The sequence below is a fragment of the Neocloeon triangulifer genome, unplaced genomic scaffold (assembly GCF_031216515.1).
Source record: "Neocloeon triangulifer isolate White Clay Creek 2 clone unplaced genomic scaffold, ASM3121651v1 ptg000013l, whole genome shotgun sequence".
Classification (NCBI taxonomy): Eukaryota; Metazoa; Arthropoda; class Insecta; order Ephemeroptera; family Baetidae; genus Neocloeon; species Neocloeon triangulifer.
The window spans coordinates 7771925-7789527 of NW_026775555.1; the positions used below are offsets into that span (position 1 = coordinate 7771925).

The following is a 17603-nucleotide window of genomic DNA, read 5'->3' on the forward strand; positions in this document are numbered from 1 at the left end:
TTTTTAGGTACAAACAGGTAGTTTAATTAAAATAAAATTAAAAGTCATTAAAAATCTGAAGTAAAAAAATTATTTTCTTTGGGTCTTTTGCGCAGTTTAACTGTTTTTCCACATAACCTAAATTTTGACAGTCGAAGTGAAATTCATTAAAAGTTGTTTTTATGTAACCTTTTACAAGGTGTTTCAAATTTCAATTTATTATTTTAAAAACTGCAGTCAATTTAAAAAAAGAATAAATCGTCAGATGAATTCTGGCGACCCATAATGTCACTCTCGCTTTTATTGTCATCAGATTATTGTTTCTCACTGACGGGACTTTTTAAATTGCTTTCTTATGAGTTTAGGAGAGCGAGTGTTTGGGAAACGCTTTAACTTTTTTTCATTATACAAATTTATGTTTGACAATTTCATCCTTCAGAGCGGGAGAGCGAAACGCTCTTTGACGTCATTCATCAAAGCTAAAACAATTCTATTTCAGCTTTGCAAATAAATATTATTTATTGAGATACAACCGGCCTGTTGGAGGATTATTTTTGGTGCGTGGGTGCGTCAGCTTTTGTTAACCAAAATTTCCTGTTTTTAGTCAGCGAATATGCGTCAGATTTTTTCCAGAGATTTTTTGTTTATCACGGAAAATGAGTAATACGTCCGTTTCGTCACTTTATGCCTAATCGATGCGCGAGGAGAGGTTTTATTTTTAGGGAGACATTTCACGCCACTATCGTTATTTTTCAAAACACCCACGTGCTGTTTATTGGAAACAACCAGAATCCAGGAAAAGGGTAGTTTTAGTGGTTCCTTTAAAATATTTTCTACCCCAAGCTGAAATTTTATCTAGTAATACAAAAATTGAATCCGTCAATATTCATCTTTATAGGTTGAAGCGAAAAATTTATTTAAATATTTAGCATTATATCCATAATTGAAACACGATTTTGGTTAAAAATTTGACAAATTGTTTCTTGGAAATTAGCTGTTTTAATATAATATTTATCATTCATTTTAGCAATTAATTATTTAAATGTTTTAAATGTGGTTTATTTCATTAATGAAACATTTTAAGATAGTTTTTGGGATATTTATATACATTAAAAATAATTTAGAATTCATACATGACATAAGAAATATTATAATTGGTCATTTAAATACTTTTTAAATTTAATAAATTAATTAATAGTGCAATCAATTGGGTTGCACCGTTTGACTAATAATACCTTGACGTAAATGCAAAAAGCACCAATTTAATTTGCGAGATATTGAGCTAAAAGATCGAGTTATTTATTTATTATGTTGACGTTAAAATAGAGCTCGAAATAGATTTTTATTGAAAACACTAAATGAACCGACAATGAAACTTTGAAGCATTCGAGGGAAGCTTGCGCCTAATGTTATATTCGCGGAACGCGAGTTAAATGCGAGCGAATTTCGCGAATTCTCATCGATATAGCCGCGCCGCAGGCTTGCTAATAAAGGGCAAATGGAGCGCGAAATGGAGCAGCAACTTGACTTTGTGCTCGTTTCAAGCGAAGAGCCGCATCTACAATTTCAACTCGCAGTAAATCATGCGTGAAACTTTGATGTTCCAGGCGTGCACCCTCGAGGGCTACCTCCTGAAGCAGACCTGCAGTTTCCAGCGGTGGCGTCGCCGGTATTTTCGGCTACGTGGCCGAAAGCTCTACTACGCAAAACAAGCCAAGGTGAGTAGAAGTTTACTTTTTTGTGTACAATAATGTCCGGGGAGGTTTTTTGAATAATAATAATTATAAAAGTCCTTTAAAGTATGGAAAAAATTATCAAGATATGTTTGGTATTGTGAAGTCTCTAAAAATTCATAAAGTCATCTTCATTTTGGAAAATATCTTGATTAGTTTTGAAATTAGTGAAATTGCCTTCAAATTACTACAAAGTTTAAAGTTTCAATTGCATACGTGTCCTTATCTCATTATTATTTTTTTTTGTCTATTTGTTCAATTATTAAAATCACATTATTTATTTTCAATATGAAAAAAAAATAATATTAAGTATTTGGGTATTCGAGATTATGAGAAATACTCATATTGGCTAATTTAAAACAAATTTATATTTCACTGATCAAAATTAAAAAGATTAATTTCTATGAAATGTATTTTATAAGTTTGCTCTGTGCTTGTCAATAATATTAAATTGCAACTATTGAAATTATCTAAGTAGTATTCGTTTATTAATTTTACTGTTACAACTTGTTTCAAAGTAATTAATATAGCAATTAATTTGAGCTCCCATCATTTTTATAAAGCTTATGCGATTTAATATTATCTGTTATTTGAAACATTTTTAGAATGATAATTTTAGTTTTTAGCTGCGATATCATTTATATCCATTAACTCATGGAAATTATAATGATTGTTTATTGCCCCGGTTTTTAAAATGATTCATCTTGATATCAAAATGAAATCAAAATAGAAAGTGAATATTTCAATTTGTTTCAATTTTTATTAGTAACGTTAAAAAATCATTACAATTTGGAAAAGGTTCTATTTGGTTCGGTCGACCTGAAGATAACAAAACGATGAAATTTTGGGTACTGAAGTTGCGAGTTGTTTTATGCAAGCCGCGTGTCAAGTACGTCGCGCCGGTTGCATAGCTCTTTTCGCCGGGGCCTCTCCAAATGGAGAGCTTGCCTACCAAAAAGGAACGGCCGGGAGGTGCTGGGCAGGCAGCCAAGCAGCCGAGAGAGAGAGTGTTGTTTTGGAGGAGACACGAAACTACTGCAAAAGCAGGCAAGGAAGGAAGGAAGGGTCTCTTGAGAGACAATAAAAGAGCCTCGGGCGCCGCCGCAAAACCTGTTCGATTTTACACTGACAAAGAAAGAAGGCAAAACACGACGCGCTCCATTTTGCGCCGGAAAAGATGACATCTCCGTGCGCGTGTGTGTGTGTGTGTGATCCAGAATATTCGTTATTCCGCCGGCGGGGCCTCATTTGCATGCAAACACGAAATGTGTGTACCCGGCCGTTGGGTGAAAGAAAGAAAATGCAGCAGTCTTTTGCGGCCAGAAAGCAGAGAAGAGTGGTCTTGCGAGAGAGGCGGGTGGAAAATAATTAGAGCTGCTTCTCATTTCTCAGGCCTCGTCGCCTCGAGAGGGATTAGCGGGACAAAGGGGTGTCAACTCGGGTGCACAAAAAGAAGAAGCCTAAACAAATTTTTGCTCTTCAGAGAGAAACTGGACCCGAGGTCGAGGGTTAATTTATTTCTTTTGAAGAGCAGTCCAAAGAGGGATTATTTTAGCTCGGCTCACGGGTTGAGCAGGAGATGATGAACTTTTTAACTTGCTATTTGCATTCTCTCACTTTATTAGTTGCTTCTTAATATAGCACACCGGCTTTAAGGGAATATGAAACCTTCGTTTTATAAAAGCAAACAATTTATTAATTGCTTCTTCCTAACGGATTGAAAATGATTAAGTTTTGTAGAGAAATGAGAAGTGAAAGATTTTAATGGATATTGATGTAATTAATTTTATAAGCCTTTTAAAATCTCTTAAAAGTCATTAATCTTGTCAAAATTTGCAAATTTTCCGCAATTAAAAAAAACGTTTGATTTGAGTGCAAATCTATGAGTTAAATTTTCTGAAAAAAGTTTTAAGACCTTTTTAATTTATTTATGAATTCAAATTGTTTATTTTATAGACATTGTTAGAAATAAAAATAGAATTAATATATAACTTTACCATCAATTTATTTTTGCAAATTAAAAATTTATAAATTTTTATAATAGAACAATATCTATTTTCCAAAAATGTTACGCAAACAATGATATTATAACTATTTGTATGTAAATTTATCAACATTTTTGTTTACATTACTAACGATAAAAACTATCAGTTTTTCCTGTTAATTTTAATTTCTGAAATTTAATTTTAAAATACAAAAAAGTCTGGTCCTAAAAAAATCTGATTTTAAATCACCAAAGAAAATAAAATAATAAGAAAGGAGTTTGTTACATTGAAACAAATTAAACTAACTAACAAAGTGTTACTAAAATTAATTGATAGAGTGATTTCTTGTGAATATGGAATTATCATGCCCACTTCATACTAACTGAAAATGGAGCATTATCGCAGGCGCTATTTGCTTTTCCCTGGGTATGAAATTTCGTCTCTCGCTCACGCCGAGGTGCGCATTTTCGCTCTGTTTTCATTTGCCGCACTCGCGTGAGTGCAAACATTTTGCAAGCGAGGTGCTGAATATTTTGCCGCGTGCAAAATAAATGAGAAGTTTCAGCCGCAGCTGAGTCGGCTCTTTTCTTTCCCACGCCGCGCAGATGGATATTGCTGCAGATGAGCAACACGTCCCCCCAACCCTCCCCAGCATTTTCACACGTCGGCCTTTCCTGCGAGCTCTTCTGATGTTTCAATTTGGAAATTTTCCGGGTGCAGCAGCCACCGAGGATTTTCGCCTCCCAGTTTTATTTCTGGACGGCGCTAATTTTCCTTTTGCTCGCAGTCTGTCAGGAAAAAAATGATAAAAAAGAGCGATCTTTCTCGAGCGCCACCATAATTTCAGACTCCCCTCACCAGCATTGCACCAGGGGTGATTAAATGAACACCTGCAGCTTTTTTCATTTCTTTATATTGTTTGTAACCAAACTGATAACTGTTATTTTTTTTTTTAATTCATTTTGACTTTTAAATTTTTGTAAGCAAGATAGCATTATGGCTTTTTCTTTTGCAAAAAGAAAAATTCACCTCCCCTCTAATCGGTTAGATCTTTCAAAAGCTTTTTATGTATTGAAATTAACTCATTTTACCGGGAAAAATAAAAAATTCCCAAAAAATTGATATAAATGAATGAAAATTAATAACACATAATTGCGTAAAAACCTATTTTATTTGTAAATTTAGTTACTTAGTTTAATACCATTTTCCATAATACTATCTCTTTTTGTTAAAAAAAAAACTATTTAGTTTGATTTTTTTAAATGTTTTTTATTCCCCCCCTCCCCCCCCCCCACAATAATGGATTTCTTCTTCGCTCCAGTCATTAAAGTCAGTTTTCGGTTGATTTCAACGTTGTTCTTTAAGCTTAAAATTTCTGAATAAAGAGAAGAAATAATTTTATTTTAAAACTATTATTGACCAAAAATATTTAAAAACGTAGCTGCTGAGCATTAATTTGAAGAAATAATAAATAATAATTATCAAAGGGCAGTAAATTACGCAGAGGGTCCAGGTATTACAATTTTTTGTTTATTAGCGCCGTAATTGCACAAAGGATGCTAATTTTGCATGCAAATTTAGGGTCTATTTAAGCCGCAGGTGTGACAAAGAAAGTCAAAAGGTAGAGCGTGTCTTTTTGAGCTTGATCAGAGACGAGAGGGCAAATTAGGCGCGTCGCGTGCGTGCGAAATTGAATCAAGCGAGCTAGTTTGCAGCCGGTTTGTGGACAAATCGAGTTAGTTGTCGGCCGAACGTACACGAGCGAAAGGTCAAAGGGCGCGTTAGAAATAATAATTCTCGGAGGAGCAGGTATCTCTTTAAGGGAGGTAGTGTTGCGGAAATTCGTTCGCCTGGTAAATGAGCAAAAGGGCTTGCCGAGGAGCGTTATTGAATTATTGATACGGTACGTCACTCGGGCGTGACGTCATACGGGGGTAGGAGAAGCAGCATTTCCAACCCCCAGCTCAAGCTGCTCCGGCGACCCGCCGCGTAGTACTACAAGTGCGGCACAGCGCTCTGCACCGCCGCCTCGCTCCTCCTCACAAACAGTTCCTGCAAAAAGGTAAAACGCTTTGTTTGCGCCTCTTTTGAACCGACGGGCTCGCGTTTCGCCTCCGAGAGCTCGTTTTGCCGCCCACCTAGTCTGAATTTTGCAAATTTTGAAGTATTTCTACCTGTTGGGCTGCTCGCGCCTCGCTCTCCCCCCGGCGGGAGCTCAAATTTTCAAGGCTCAAAACACACAGGGCTGCAAAATTTTCTATTAAATTTTCATACAATCAATAATATTTCACTTAATTTTTTAAATTCCCAAATTGAGTATAAATTTAAGTTACTTTAGTTCAAAAGGACTCGCATTTATAATCAATTTAACAATTAGATTTTTGCTGAAAGTTTTTTGTTAAAAAAGATTGTAATTTTGTTGAGATGAAATGTGTCATGGATTATTACAATTTTAATAAATAAATTATCATTGGTAGAGAATTTCCCGCCTTGAAGAGTTTGGTCGTCTGATGGTGGCGGTGATTTAATAGCGCGGGCTCAGACAGCCACTATTGATTCCACTTGTGGATATCTGCCAACTGATAAATTTGAATATTTTCCAGCACCAGCACGTAAAAGCTGCGCACGAAAAGTGTGTTCCGCGTCGTTTGACACACTTGTTATTGTTGCACGCCAACCATATTTCCAAAAAGACCATATTTCCAGAGCTGGCTGGCTCTTTCCCCGGAATACATGATATTATATCATCAAAGGGATGCAAAAACTGTCTTGATTTTTTTTTTTTGCATTTTCGAGAAAGGTTTAGATCTTTCCGGATTTTGGACAGGTGCAAATTGTGTGACATTTATTCGATTCGGAAATAACGTGTTCGACCCTTTTTTGGCAGAGAAGGAGGATCCAGAACGTTTTTGCTGCAATTAATTTACAATTATCACTGCAACCACTCAATTAATTATTATAAACTTTCGTTTTAAATGCATTGTTAAGTGATTAAGTTAAATTTAAATAAGTTATTTTTGGATTGTTGGGTATTTGATATAAATTGAGCACTTGCGAGTTACTTGTTCAATGGGAAAACAGCCTTTTTCTCTCTTTTTTTATAATAAAAAAGCCAAAGGTTGCTATAGCAACAAATTAATCGTATTGCATTGTATCAAATGTCAGAATTCAGCTCAAGTGCTCTGTTTTTTTTTAAAATATAGAAAAAACAGGATTGTGAAAAACATAGTGAGATCAAAGTATAATCACAACAAAATGAGCTTATTATAAATACAATTTAGCTAAACAATTATATTTTATAATACAAATCAATAAATTATCACATAAACATTTTTTCCACACAATGATCTGTCAGGATTTTCAATCGATCATTTCAATTTTTGAAGGCTTGCCAACTGCATAGTCGATTTTAGTGCTGTTCAAACCCAATTTGAAGTCGTTGACCCGAGAAAGAAAAAGAGCTGTCCGAAACAAAACTTTGCGCTTGCGACGCAGGCAATCACTATGCAAATAAGGCAAAACAAAAGCCGGCGGCAAATCCACGGGCCTTTTGTTCCCTGCGGACGCACCGAAGCCAATTAAGATTGACACAAAAGCGTCCATTGAATGTGCAGCCGCAGTGTGGGTTCGGTTTTGCGCCCATCACGCCGGCAAACACTAAACGCGCGGCGTAATCCTGCAAATTTGTTGCCCTCCTTGGAATTGGTTGTCAATTAAGGCGCGCACGCCGTGTCCTGTTGAATCTTTCTTTGTGCGCCGGCCTCGGACAAACAAAAAGAAGACGAAGAACGTTCTTGGCTCAAGCAGCTCCTCTGGGCATCCAATTTCCTTTCCACTTGCGTCTTATCAGAACCAATTGAGTGTCGGAGGAATTGTTATCGGCCTTTCTTAGGACTGATTGTGCTGCCAAGATGGCGAACTTTGGGTTTCTTCAATTTAAGGTGATTTCGGGAAGAATTAGGTTTGGAAATTAGTTTCTTCAATATTTCTCATCGTTATGGATTTAGTAATATTTTGAACGCCAGAATTTGCTATTTGTTTTTGTTTTATTAAATTTGTCCATATCATATGACTTGAATTTTTAGTTTTAATTTCATAAAGATTCGTTTAAACTTTAAACTTTTTGTTACCCGTAATAAATATTGGTACAGAAAAAATTATTAATAATATAACGTCTCAAAACTTTCTGAATATAAAAATTCCTTCATAAATTTCAGTATTTTTGAGAAGCTTGTCTTTCCGTGGGATTTCATACATTTTTACAAAATTATTAAAAAAATAACAATTTTATTCACTTCAAATTTATTCCAAGCGGCAGTTATACAAGACCTATTCAAGATGGCTTTCTCTCAAAAATTGATCCGTATAACAGGATATACCATGAGATAATTACAAAAAAGAAGTTGATGATGATTAGGAGAAAAACTTCTTGAAGAGAAAACAAGTCTGGCTCGTTCCTTACTCTCGAAGCGACAAAAACAGTCTTTTCAAATAACCGCACTTGGAATCGCTGGAAACCCTTTATTGCATGTAATCTGCTTAGAGTTCACGGTAAATGTCATCTCGCCCGCCGGCAGATGCTCTCTGTATTATTCCGTCCGCACTACGCTTGCTTGCAGATCTCTTGAAATTTTATCAAGCGTGCGGAATCTCGCCGCGCGCAAGTGTTCAATTTGCATTATCAATTAACACGGCTTTGTCACCTCCGCGCATCTGCAACCGTTCGTGACCTCGACGGTGGTGGAAATTTCCAGAACGTTCTCATTCACCTGTTTTTCTCTCGCCTTAAATTTTAAAGACAAAGACGATTTTGTGAATACAATTCCTTCCAATATTATTGCATTCAACATAATGTAAACATTCTTACCGCATTCGTACTAAAGAAAGAAAGAAATTTGTTAATATTTAATTGAATAATTAAATTATAATTATAGTTATATTGAAAATTTTTAATAGATATACATATTATTATTATTATTTTTTTTTTTATTCTGCTCAAGTCATACAAAAAAAAAAAATTGAAATACAAATTGTTATCTTTTGTAATGTATTTTAAACTTCAATATAATTAAAATTTCTTGTTTTCAATTTGAACTCTTATTGGCAGAAATTTAAAAAAAATCAAATGTACGACGAAACAAAAAAAATTGTTCTTTCAATTGGTTTTTTGCCACAATAAAAGATGTTTGTGTTAATTGAATTGAATTGTTTGCAAACTCTCTTTTCCTTGAAGTCGAAATTGGTTCAGATGAGACGCGTATTTTCATTACCTTTGTCACAAGTGCAAAACTTTTCGGACGGAAAATGCTTTTCACCTGCACTCAACAACCGTCTTGCCCTTTCAAAGTCGCATTTCGTCGTGTCGGGCGGGCAGTAATGGAAAAACGCAGAAGTTATCGCGGACAAAAAGCAAGCGTGCACCTGTAAGTGAAGGCGGCGGCTTTTGTTCTTCTCTTTTGTGCTCGCAAATCATCCATCGGCAAAGCGAAGAGCAAACTTTTGTTTTCGAGAGCAAAACTTCTTCTTCTATAATCCAAAGGACAAATCACTCGTTTCCCGGGAACGCCGAGAAAATACGAATGGTAAAGAAGAAAAAGCGAAAGGTCTTATTTAATAATGCCGCGGGCGCATCTTCAAAAAGCAGCCCCTTTTGGACGCCCCTCTCACTATTTCCGTCACTCCCGAGAGGGTGCTATAAATAAGGAAAACTCGAGAGTGATGTGTATTTTCCATTGCTCAATCAAGTTCCATCATTCCGCATGACAGTCGCGAAATAAAAAAGGAAAATAGAGACGAGGAAAAAGCGGAGTCTGTTTTTGTCGCCGGTGTTATTGGAGGGAAAACAAGATAAAAAAAAAATACACGTAGTGAGAGAAAGAACGAGGGGAGTTGGTTGGTATGCCAATCAATATTCATTCACACGTCCAATGATTGATGGATGTGTGACAGTGCACTTTTTGATTACTTGTTGCCTTTGTCCTTTTCCCCGAAAATCGATTCGGGCCCTCTTTCGCAACCGCGCGCGTGGCGTGCACCGCGGAGGACCCACTTCCGCGATCACCAGCACGGCCCGTTTTAATTAACTCCTTATTGAAAATCTAATCACTTTTCTGCGTGCGCACATCCGCCCTTCGTTAAAAAGCAATCACTTCGCCCCGGATGGATTTTTCGGCACCTGTTTTGCTTCTCGCACGACCTGTTTGCAATTTTAAGGTGGAATTAACAGATTGTGCAAAACGTGGCACGTGGCATGCAACAAATGTCAGTAAAATAGGTCACATTTGGGGAGTTTGAATAGTCTCATAATGCAACAATACTGTTAAAAAGGTTTCACAACAAGTTCATTTTATAATTTTCATATCTTTTTAATTAATGGGAACTTTAAATAGGTCTTTTAATTTCAAATAAATTGATATCCAGATCGGTCAAACCTGACCAAAACACATTCCAAGTTATTTGGGCGAGAAGGGGAAACCGGAGTCGGTCTCAGCATAAATAAATTTTTTTTTCTGGTAAAAAAAATAATATTAACAGCATGCTTTATTTTTTACAAATTAAAATTTGATATACTTGAAATTCAACGTTCCATAGAAATCAGGAGAATATAAAAATAATTATGTTTCTGGGAAAATGAAGCCAATTATGATTGCGCCGGTTGAATTACTTCTCATTAAAACCTTCCGTTTTTGGCGAATTAAATTTACCTCTTAAAATACGCAGTTCTGGAAAATTCTTGTTCACAAATCCATATTCTGTTATTATAGAATTTGCTGATGATATAAATTGCCTGGCTTGTAATCGCATTAATTTGAACCTTACGCGCAACGTTTCCCTCTGGAGTGCGCATTTTGTGGCTTTTCCCAGAACAAAGGCCGTTTGTGCACTGATTTTGTGTTGTTACGTATCTGGCATTTTGGGAAATATTTTCAATTACCTAATTCCGAGTTCTATAGCTTCCGCAGGAAAATTCTATTGTTGGAAAAAATGCGGCTTCACAACGTTCAGAGAATTCTGTCCAACACAAGTAGAATTTTTCTCTGCCTATTTTTATAATATCTCAGTTTTCATTGCTCTATTCTGAAGCAGCAAAATAATATCTTCCTGTAAATAAAAGCACAAATTAATATTGAAAGCAAACACTCGAGGTGGATTTCACGAAAAATTAATATAATTTCAATTTGTTGTCAGAAATATGATGTACCGACTAAACAAAACGTGGTATATTGATTTAAGAGTTAAAAAAAAAATGATAAAAAATATTAATATAAATTTCTTATTTAAAGTTATTTTTAATTTTTTTTAACAAGTATATTTAAACTTTTCATTAATTTTTGACTTCACCTTTTGAGGATGAAAACTAAAAATAATGCAATTCAATTAATTTGACAGTGTCATAGAGAAATTCAAGATAAAATTAAAAATTAATATTTTAACAGACTATAATTTTCCTTTAAAATGATAGGACATTATCTGTGAAATGGGAAAAATGAGCAAGCCAAAAACAATTTTCCGGCAGAAAAAAATTAATAAAGCGCTATTTGAAAATTTTTGATAATTTTCAGTAAAATATAAAAATGAAAACACAAAAAATGTTCCAATTTAAGGCAGTTATATTATGCTTTTATTTACTTCAAAGTTTGAGTTTTTTTTTCTAAATTGGTGTAGTGTGCTCAATTACCATAATTATTGCTTATAAGTTAATTATTGGAGACCAAAAACAAAGCATTCTCTGAAAAATGCAAAATAAATAACTCGACCAAATAAAATGGATTTAAAATAATTTTGGTTCCAACTACTTGTGAGCCTTGGATTGGGCGTTATAAGTTGTAATGCCCGGAACCAATCGCGCTGGCCGCAGCTCAGCAAAATCCGCAGGTCGCGGGCACGCCGCCGCCTCGCAGGTCGACCGAAAGCCACTTAAAAATCGATTTTGTCGGCGCGCGGCATGAACTTTTCGCACCGCCGAAGCGCGCGCGAGCATGAAATATTCACAAGCGCTGCGTGTTCAACACGGTGCTTTTTCCGCTGCAAACATGAATTATAGACAAAGGAGAGTGGTGTGTGCATTTTTTCACCACCCCTCACCACGCCGCCCTAAGTAGAGTGAACTTGTTGCGCGGCCCGGCGGGATCGATTTATACGTGGCTGCTGCAACAACAAGCAGCCGCTTTTTTAATTACCCGTCCGTCGCTTTGCGGCCGATTCTGCAACCAGATTTCGCTGCTCTATATACCTGCTGCGCTTCCTTCGGCATTAAATTTCGCTGCTTCGAGTGCGACTGCGTCTTGAAAAGCGACACTATTCTGTTTACGGGGAGGCGCCCTCTTCGTTTACTACGAAAATGCTCGAGAGTGATTTGCGTGAACGGCGCATTTTCTGCATGCGAATAGTGCGTATAAGTGGTTTTTATCTCTCCAGCTTGTACCTGAAATTGTTTTTTTCAATTAATTTTTTAATGTTTGCAATAGAAATATCACATTTGAAGGAAGTGTAAAGAAAAATGTCTTTATGTCTTCAGCTTATTTATTTTTAAATGAAAAAAAAACTTCGTTTTATTCACTGTTTTCAACTATTTTTAAAAATTAATCAATTAATTCGTAGTTTTTTTTTCAGTTTAAAAACTTTTGAAACTTTTATTGATTTTAATTCATTTTTTAAACCAGAAAAGCCGTCATGAACCTCTTTTTTATGCAACATTCAAGGAAAACAAGAAATCTATGCCATAACTTAGTCTGTGGCTATAACTAGCATTTTTCACACCAACTTCCATCCTTTTCAAAACGCCTGTAAATATTCTAAGTTATGCAACCTGCATAGCAAAAGTTAAATCTTCTCTGCTATTTCTATCTTATTTCTATTAACCTATGTGTGAAGCAGGTGAGAAGTAGAATTAACGTAGAAATAATAGAGACTTCATTTCATGTCTTTTAAAATGTCAGTCAACCTCTGAAAAATAAATAAAATTCCTTGGATTCAAATTGACAAACTAATTAATTTATCTACCACATTATTAATTTAGGAAATGAAGAGATCGGGCTTCGTTGCAGAAATTGTTTTTTTATTAAAAACCAAATGGCTCTCTACCAGTTTCGATCACGGTCTGCGACAGTAGTTCATGAGCAAGAAAAATACAAAAAATCAGCAAAATTGAAAATTTTCCAAAAAAAAGAAGACCGTGTGAATCGTTACATAAAGATCATTATTATGCTGACAAAAATGTAATTTGTAGTTTTTTTAGTTTCCAAATCATATAGAAATTTAAATTAGGAACAAAAATAATGCTAGTTTTATTTAATTTCACTCTGCTGAAATGTACAATTGTTGTATGCATGAAGAAATTTCAATTCTAGATTAAAACTGCAAATGATATAACAAATCAGAGTTTCAATGCAGTTGCATAAAAATGCATTAATTATAAATCACAAAAGTAATAAATAAAATATTATTGGAAATCACACTACAAGAGAATTGGCAGCCAGCTTAATTCAACCTACTTAATTGAATTATAATATTATAAATTTATTTATTATTTTATTTAAAACTTATTGATGTATTTTCATTATAACTAAAATTACAACTCCTTTTTTCATGACTGCTTTGTTTTGCCTGCAATTTTGCACCCCCAAGTGCGCATCTAACTGGAATATATCCGTCCACTCTAGTAAAACGCCCTTTTGCATTCATAAACCTAAGTAATGTTGGTCCAAAATTAACGCAAATTCCGACGGTCTGCGCGCCCTAATGGCATTAGAGGTCCGGCCGAGCGTCTCATTGTTCACACTTGAATTGCAGCAACGCGCAAATGAGCTTGGGAATAGTTCCCAAAAGCAACTCCCGCTGGCAGCGACGCCCATGATAAATTGCAACCGTCGCTTTTCACGCACGATAATAAATTCCCGGCCTTTATTTGCAAAGTTGCGCGCTGCCCCACTTTCCCCGGGCCTAGCTAACAGGCCAACACATTCAAAATTAACCAAAGTGGATGTGAAATATTTAGTGTTGAAAAAATTAAGAAATATCTTGATACAAACTATTATATTTTTTCACAAATTTTTGTTTTTGTTATATTAGGGCTGATTTTTATATTAAAATTTGAAAGAAAAAAAACAAGACAACAGATTCAAAAAATTTCTAGAGAAGTCATTTTTTAAATTTTATGTATTGAATTTTCATTAATTAAGAATTTCAACCCTCTTCCGTTTAAATTTGATCTGATTATTTTTTAATTTATTTGGGGCTATTTTTTCTACTTGAAGCTTTTTAAATTTATTAATTAATCTCAGTGAAATTTGAGTCCATTGAAATATGATTTTGAAGTTGTTACCCCGGGGGCGGTGCTTTGAGCAGCCGTGACGCTGATAGGAAGCAGGTGGCGGCTCATTAGACAGATCGAATTAAGAGGCACCTGAGCAAGGCACAAACTTAATCAATAAATTGCGGCCAGCGGCAATTAGGTGCCTCTGTGTGTGGCCCATTTCTCGCTAATCAGCGTCTTTTCTCTCTGTTCGCAGGCAGCCATTTTTGATGAAATTGACCTGCGGGATGCGAGCGTCGCCGAGTGCAGCGTCCGAGGATCCGATTACCTCGGCTTCCAGGTGAGAAGAACTAGTGCATTATAGTGTCCGTTTTCCTAATGGACCCCCTCCCCGTCCCTCCCCCGGCGCGAAACAAAGGCTTTTTGCCCAACGCTGCACGCAACGAGAAGAAGTGCAATTTATAGAAATGGCTTTGTCTGCACAGGCCTCTCTGGCTGAGTGAGAACAATTAAGCTCTTGGGCTTGCTTGCTGGAATGGCTCTCTCAGAAGTAGGCCTGCGTGCAATAAATTTCAGCGGGTTTCCGGCCGCCTTTCCTTTCAGACGGAGCAACCGCGCGCGAGGAAACTTTTGAGAACTTGGGCAAATAACAGCTTTTGGTAGAAAATCCACCCTCTCAATTCGGCACAACTTATTGCGTTTGAGTCCTTTTAAAACCAACTGCAGAAATCTGAAGTAGAGTGCTCACTTGATTTTCTATTTAAATAGAAACTGCAACTAAATCCATCAATTAAAAGATACCGGTGAAAATGGAATAAATAAGTGTAATAGTTTTAAGTTAAATTGGCGTGCAAAATTATTCCAATTTTCTAAATTCTTTTTTATTGTTGAAATTTTGATTCCAAATAATGATTTTCATAAAAGTGTTCTTTTAATATGAACTGCAGCTTCCATTGTAATAGAAAAATTTGACCTCTACAAATTTAGACGATTCTTTAAAAATTGAAGCAATTTCGGTTCTTGGTTCATAATTGATGTAATTCTAGAATCGTACACTTTTTATTTAATTTCTGTGTCTATATTTTCACATTGTATTTCATAGAGAACAATTAAAATCGATTTTCCTTCATCACAATAATTTACCTTTGTGTCAGCAGTCTAGATAAAAGAATTATATCATTTATTATTTTCCCAGAGTTTTGTTGTCCACATATAAATTTATCAAGCTCAACGTATTAAAAGACCTTGTTCAATATCAAAAACCAATATAAACATACCAACAACAAAAGGGTGAAAATGGAAAATCCGCTTAAAACACGCAGCAGTGTCATAATGAACTGCACAAACACGACCTTTGCACTCTATTTATTTGTTCGCTCGTTGGGCAGCTCGTGCTGAAATTCCGTTTGTTTATTTGTTTTCAGGTAATTACGGCGAACCGGAGTCTGGTGCTGTGCGCTGACTCGCGTTCAGACATGGAGGAATGGATGGCCGCCCTGCGGGCAGCTGCTGCCGGCGACCCCGAGATTGTCACGGTAAGGTCAAAGTTCATTCCCGCATGACGCAGTACCTTCCCTTGTTAGTCAATAAAATGCGACTCTCTCGCTCCGGGTTGGTTCATCAGGCCGGACAAAGCTGAAATTTGAAAGCTTTCTGCGCCCCTTATTTTCTCTCTCTTTCCGCGCCTAATCGAGCCGCGAATAAAGAGGCACAGGCTTCATTACACACTGGGCCACTTAAATTTTTTCACTTCAGTCGCTCCCCAGTTTTGATTCCCTTTCAGCATTTTACGCTGGAGATTTCAAAATTTCGATTTTCCGTGCGTCAAACCGGAATAATGTGACACACGCATGGAAAAGGAAAACATGCACAATGTTTGCTTTTGAAATGTAAACAAACAAACAAACAGACTGGCAGGAAGTTGTTGTTGGAGCTTTTGGAAAGCAAACGCTTTTCCCGCTTATTTTCCTTGTTCGATTTGGCAGCACCAGCTCTTTTGCAAGAAAATTAAATTTCACGCAATTTAAACAATTTTAATCAGGTTATTTTATTACGTATGGATAGATACGTTATAATATGTACATTTAATAAATTGATGAGGATTTTCTCAATTTCTGAAGTATTTCCTTGACAACTCCCGGCTAAAACATTTTAAACATCTTTAATAAGGCAAAACTATTTGAATATTTGGAAAACTAATCAAATTACCAGTAACAAAGCCACAAAACAGCAAAATATAATTTTGTTATCTAAATTTAAAATAATTGTAAATTAATCTAATCAAAGTTGATCCAGGGAACTCCTGTAAACTTCTGGAAATATGCATAATATTCAAAATTCAATTTTAAATATAACCTGTTTTAGATTCATGAATAAAATTTATTTAATTTGTTGAAAAAATAAATTTAATTTTTTTTTCAACCTGCAATTAAAGTAGTATGCAGTTTTTTTGTTTGTCATTTGACAACTTACTGAAATGCAACTCTAGGAATCCTTGCAAAAAGATTTAAAATTTAAAAAAAAAATCCATTATTATTATCCATGTCATCATTTTATTACTTAAAACCTCTTTTAGTGCCTTTGCTTTTGAGTAGCTTCCAAAAAGTATTAGCATAATTACAATTTTTGAGATTGTTTAAATTTACTCAACAAAAAAGTATTAAAATGATATATTTTAATTTTTTTTATTTCAGTTTCTTGTTTTTAAACATCCAAAATTTTGAGAGGATCTTGTTCCAAAACGCCAATCTCTTCCTTCCAGACTCTGGCGTACCTTTTGTGAATTTCAGCCCGCACCTTCCACCTCTCGCAGGGCAATTTGCTCAGCCTCCGTCCTCCTCTCTCCGGGTCGAGCACCACTCGGGACGGGGGCGCCACCTCCAGGACGAAGGGTCGGCGAGACCTGGCCAGGTTGGAGCAGTACTGGGTCTGCTCGGCACACTTGCTGCGATTTTTTTGTTCCTCCAGTAGGGGCGCGGCAGGGGTCGGTCGATGGCGCTTCTGCTTGTGCAGGCGATCCCACCAATTTGCAGTGGGGCCCTTCAATAAATCAAGCGCCAGCCATTCACCTTCCAGTTGACATCCTATCAATAACACTGGGCGACCGGTGTCGTTGGTGCTGCCCACCGAAAGCAATACGTCCACTCTGCTGGCAAATTGCGGCGGCCGCTTAGCCACCGGCCTCGCCGGGTTCACGATTCGCACTACAATCCTGTCGTCCTCGTTTTTGCCGCTCGCCTGCCCTTCCATACCTTTTCTTCGGCCTGTAATCTTGGATCTTGGACGGCGCGAAATAACCCGCTGTTCTCCGCAACGATTGGCGATTGAATTCGACCAACAATGGTACTTTTGTTCTCAATTGAAGCCAATTGTTGCAAAAATGGGAACGGCGGTACATTTATGTTTGATTGCAATTATTTTGATGTAGAAAGTCAGGAAATTGCAATATCAGAGTTTTCTTATGTTATTTTGAAAATCATCCAAGGGCATTAATTCAAAAGCCTGTTTATTGCTTTGAATTATTGAAAAAACATTGCAATGAAAAACAATACGCTCAGTTACCTCATTACTAGTTTCAAAACATGTTTTGACTCTTTGCAGAGAGCATTTATTTTTTGCGATTTTGAAATCGTTATTGACGTTACTGTGATC

At 36.1% G+C, this 17603-nt stretch overlaps 1 protein-coding gene across 3 annotated transcripts in view; it reads left to right on the forward strand.

Annotated features, from left to right (window-relative positions):
* LOC132198557 (diacylglycerol kinase eta-like) overlaps positions 1–17603 on the forward strand; it is a 39463-nt gene that overhangs the window by 4521 nt on the left and 17339 nt on the right. For 2 of the 3 annotated variants that reach the window (XM_059622634.1, XM_059622635.1), the window contains exons 2-4: positions 1587–1697; positions 14209–14292; positions 15377–15487. In XM_059622634.1, the coding sequence (XP_059478617.1) occupies positions 1587–1697; positions 14209–14292; positions 15377–15487 (306 nt within the window). Of the gene's footprint in view, positions 1–1586; positions 1698–5687; positions 5760–14208; positions 14293–15376; positions 15488–17603 lie in introns of those variants that run through there. The other variant, XM_059622636.1, reaches the window with a different exon arrangement.